The 4,034-nt window shown below is 35.9% G+C and overlaps 1 protein-coding gene across 1 annotated transcript in view; it reads left to right on the forward strand.

The window, feature by feature from the left end:
* The window catches only part of LOC107699623 (homeobox protein cut-like 2), a gene marked incomplete at its 5' end in the record, with an annotated part of 33,222 nt that overhangs the window by 15,494 nt on the left and 13,694 nt on the right, over positions 1-4,034 (forward strand). The window contains 5 exons of the mRNA XM_016500941.1: positions 1,146-1,241; positions 1,475-1,672; positions 2,516-2,574; positions 2,654-2,702; positions 3,183-3,513. Coding sequence (XP_016356427.1) covers positions 1,146-1,241; positions 1,475-1,672; positions 2,516-2,574; positions 2,654-2,702; positions 3,183-3,513 — 733 coding nt within the window. The remainder of the gene's footprint in view (positions 1-1,145; positions 1,242-1,474; positions 1,673-2,515; positions 2,575-2,653; positions 2,703-3,182; positions 3,514-4,034) is intronic.

A 4,034-nucleotide genomic window follows, 5' to 3' on the forward strand; every position in this document is an offset into this window, starting at 1 on the left:
TATAGCCTCCTGGTCATTACGTCACCCGCCGTGACGTCTCGCCCATCTATTGGTCTGATTACACACGAGGTTCAGAGCCCGTCACGCTGAAGGGCGTTCCCCTAGCGTTTTCGACGCAGCTCGAGTTCCTGAAGAGGAACTACAAACATTAAAAAAATTATTAAAAGTTATTTTGAATAAAAGAAATATTAACTGAAATAAAGGCAATTATTTCAAAAACTTATTTTAGCTAGTTTCTCATTTTAATTTAGTTTAATTGAAGTATGAAAAGAACTAAAACAAAAACTGAAAAAAAAGAATAAAAATGACAAAATCAAACCACTACATTACTAAAATTTTAACTAAAATTAAAATAAAATTAAAAATTAAAAATATAAAAAAAACAATACAGTCTGCAATAAAAGTGGTAATTTAATAATAAAAAATTATTAAATTAAACCTAGAACCATAAAAAATTAACATTTTCTGTTATTTGAAATAAAACAAATGTCAATAAAATAATATATTTAACAACTTATTTATTTCAGCTAGTTTCTCGTAGTTTAACATGCTATACTAAAATAACAATAACAAAAACAAAAACTAATATATATGTTTTTTTTTATATTTCTTAATGAGATGATATTTAAATGCTTACATTTATGATCAAAGCTCTGTAGTGTCAAAACATATAATGCAATGCAATACAATGATGATTGAGAGATGAACAAATAAACATTCCTCAAAAGCCTAATGATCATATTTAATACTCACATTTGAACATGATTTTTCTAATAAACGATGTATGGCTAATCAAGTCAAGCTAAGTTGTTTCAGTTCAGTATGTGTTCATCTTGAAATATTGCTGGCAATATCAAAGTTATTCTTATGTTTATAAAAAATCAGTAAAGATCTGACAGCAAAAAGACACGTGAAGCACGAGCTGAAGGAGGACGTTTGTACAATTATACCACAAGACCTTTAACTTGATAAACAATCTATTTATCAGATTGTGTCCAACAGTTATATCATCTGTTCCAAATCGGACTATTATTTTATATGCTTTAAGTGTGGCGCAAGTGTCTAAATATTTTTGGGGTCACTGCACGCATAAGCGGGATGCTCAGCTCCTCTGAAGTTTTCCAAACTTGTGTGTTTGATGGCAGAGAGCGGATCTGGCCCAGAGAGAGATGGAGAGGCTGAAGAAGCAGCTCGCTGGCACTTCTAAAGGGACCGGCCCATCAGAGGACAGACCCAAGGAGGTAGGAATGACTCTCTCTTTTAGATGAAAGCCGGGGCGACTGCAAATTGCCACCTTAACACGTCCAATCTGCAGTGGGAGGAAATGATCAGTTGCTCCCACAACACTGGAACCTCATTAGCGGCTCTTTGAGGTGCTGTGATTATAGGCAGCCAGAGAGCAGGAGGAGATTTCGAAGTTGAAAAGACAGTTTCATGTTGCCCGTGCCTGATCTCCTTTCATTTGCCGTCTCAGGAGAGGGAGCGCGAGGAGCGAGACGAGACCTCGCTGTCCCGGCTGGAGGCGGTGCTGTTCTCCAAGGACAGAGAGATCCTGCGACTGCTCGAGAACGTCCAGAGACTCCAGTTCACCTTACAGGAAGTCCAGGACTCCTCGGCCAATCAGATCGCCGAGCTGAAGCGGCAGCTGGCCTATAAGTCAGAAGCTATAGAGGTGAGAGTGTGTTATTTTAGCCATGATATGTGGTCAGGATATTACAGTTTAAAAGTATATATTTACTGCAAGCTCAGTTGTTTCTATGGAACTCATAGGCTGCAGATTTGTTTTAAAGCAACACACATGCACATTTTCAAAGTATTTTTGGCTGATATGAATGTATTAGCATATATGAATAGTATTCTCAGCTCCATTTAGCACATTTTACTGTTTGCATTTGCTTTTATCCAAAGCAACTTAGACTGCATCCAAAAATCCAGAGATTCAATCACTTTTGTAAAATAGTGCAAAAACAGCATTAATAAACAAACTTGTTGCCTTTTTTTTTAAAGAAATTAGTATTTACCAAGTATGCATTAAATTGATCAAAACTGACAGTAAAGACATTTATAATGTTACAAAAATGCTGTTCTTTTGAACTTTCTATTCATCAAAGAATGCTGAAAAATAAAATGCATCACAGATTCCACAAAAATATGAACTGTTTTCAACATTGATAATAATCAGAAATATTAGAATGATTTCTGAAGAATCATGTGACACTGAAGACTGGAGTAATGATGCTGAAAATTCAGCTTTGATAACAGAAATAAATTACATTTTACAATATGTTTATTTTAAAATTACAAAAATATTTCATAATGTTTGTGAAATATTCTCCAAAAAATTAAACCAACTCCAAACTTTTGAGCAGCAGTGTATGTTTAAAGCATAATTTTGTTTTTATTAGAAACCAAACAAATCAGATTTAGACTTTGTCTGGTTAAGTTTGCATCTGTTGTCTTTCTGGACTGTAATAATTTATAGATGACCCATAATTAACATCTTGTGTCTTCACAGACCCTGGAGGCCAAGCTACAGTCTCAGATGGATTATGAAGAGATCAAAACTGAACTCAGGTGAGGTTTTGCAGGAACACATGCTATAAAGATGATGTTTGATGACGGTGATATTAACGTATCATTGTGTCTCCTGCAGCATCCTGAAAGCCATGAAACTGGCATCAGCCAACGGAAGTTCATCCCAGGTGAGTGAAGCAAGTGTTCTTCCTGCAGAGCTGTAGGGTAATTTAACAGTCCTGCGTTATATTGACATATGGTTATGGACCCTCTCAAATAAAAGACAAATAAAGTTCTCCACGAAAAACAGTTGCCTGCATCTGTCAATGAGGAAACGCCACAGCGATCCGTGTGAACGCCTCACTAGCGTCATCCATAATGTAGATCTGCATCGCTCACGAGAGTTATGTGTCACTGAACTTTTCCCTTCCATCTTTAAAGTACATTGGATAATAAACTAAAACCATAAAAATATTTTTTGTTACTTGAAATGTTAACTGAAAAAAAAAAAAAAAGACTTATTTGATTTCAGCTAGCTGCCAAAGCAACATCAAGTTTACCTTGATGTAGTAAAAAAACGAACTAAAACTGAAATACAAATGAATAAAAATAATATAGACATATTAAAAAAAAAAAAATAAAAAAAAAATCAAAATTTGAAAAATCAGAACGCCTCAATGGCCGTCGCCATGGAGACAGGCATGCCAAGTGACCAATCGGAGAGCGGAAGCTCGGGGGGAGGAGACGACAATCAGTTGGAAACAGCAGAAATCGCTTTTCAGGTCAAAGAGCAGCTGCTGAAACACAACATCGGTCAGCGTGTGTTCGGCCACTACGTGCTGGGCCTCTCGCAGGGCTCGGTCAGCGAGATCCTGGCTCGACCCAAACCCTGGAGGAAACTCACCGTCAAGGGCAAAGAGCCTTTCATCAAAATGAAGCAATTCCTGTCGGATGAGCAGAACATCCTGGCGTTACGCACCATCCAGGTTCGCAAGCGAGGTGAGTGGAACGAAACCGTCCAGAGAAACTGCAGCACTGCAGGAAAATCCCGCCTTTGAGTTCAAAGAGGCACTTTCCTTATTGACAAACACGTCACAAACACATGAGCTAGACCTACCTGAAATACATATAGGTAGAAACATCTTGACCTCATCACTGTACCACAGTATTCTTTTCAAGGGAAATACAGCTAAACATTTTATGTTAAAGGGGTCATATGATGCTTCTAAAAAGAACATTATTTTGTGTATTTGGTGTAATGAAATGTGTATCTTCTTTATGCACCAAGAGCTTGTAACACTACAAAGAGAAAGGAAAAATTGAAATCGCATAATATGACCCCTTTAATAAAATAATGCTAAACTGTATCATGCTAAACACTTTATATGTATTGTTTTTATTTATTAATAATAAAGATTATTATTAAATCTTTTTTTCTAATGTGTGTATATATTTTTTTTTCCCCATATTTTATTTTGATAGTAATAAATTAAATCAAATTATTCAATTATTAAAATATT

This window comes from Sinocyclocheilus anshuiensis, unplaced genomic scaffold, assembly GCF_001515605.1.
Source record: "Sinocyclocheilus anshuiensis isolate Anshui unplaced genomic scaffold, SAMN03320099.WGS_v1.1 scaffold714, whole genome shotgun sequence".
Taxonomy (NCBI): Eukaryota; Metazoa; Chordata; class Actinopteri; order Cypriniformes; family Cyprinidae; genus Sinocyclocheilus; species Sinocyclocheilus anshuiensis.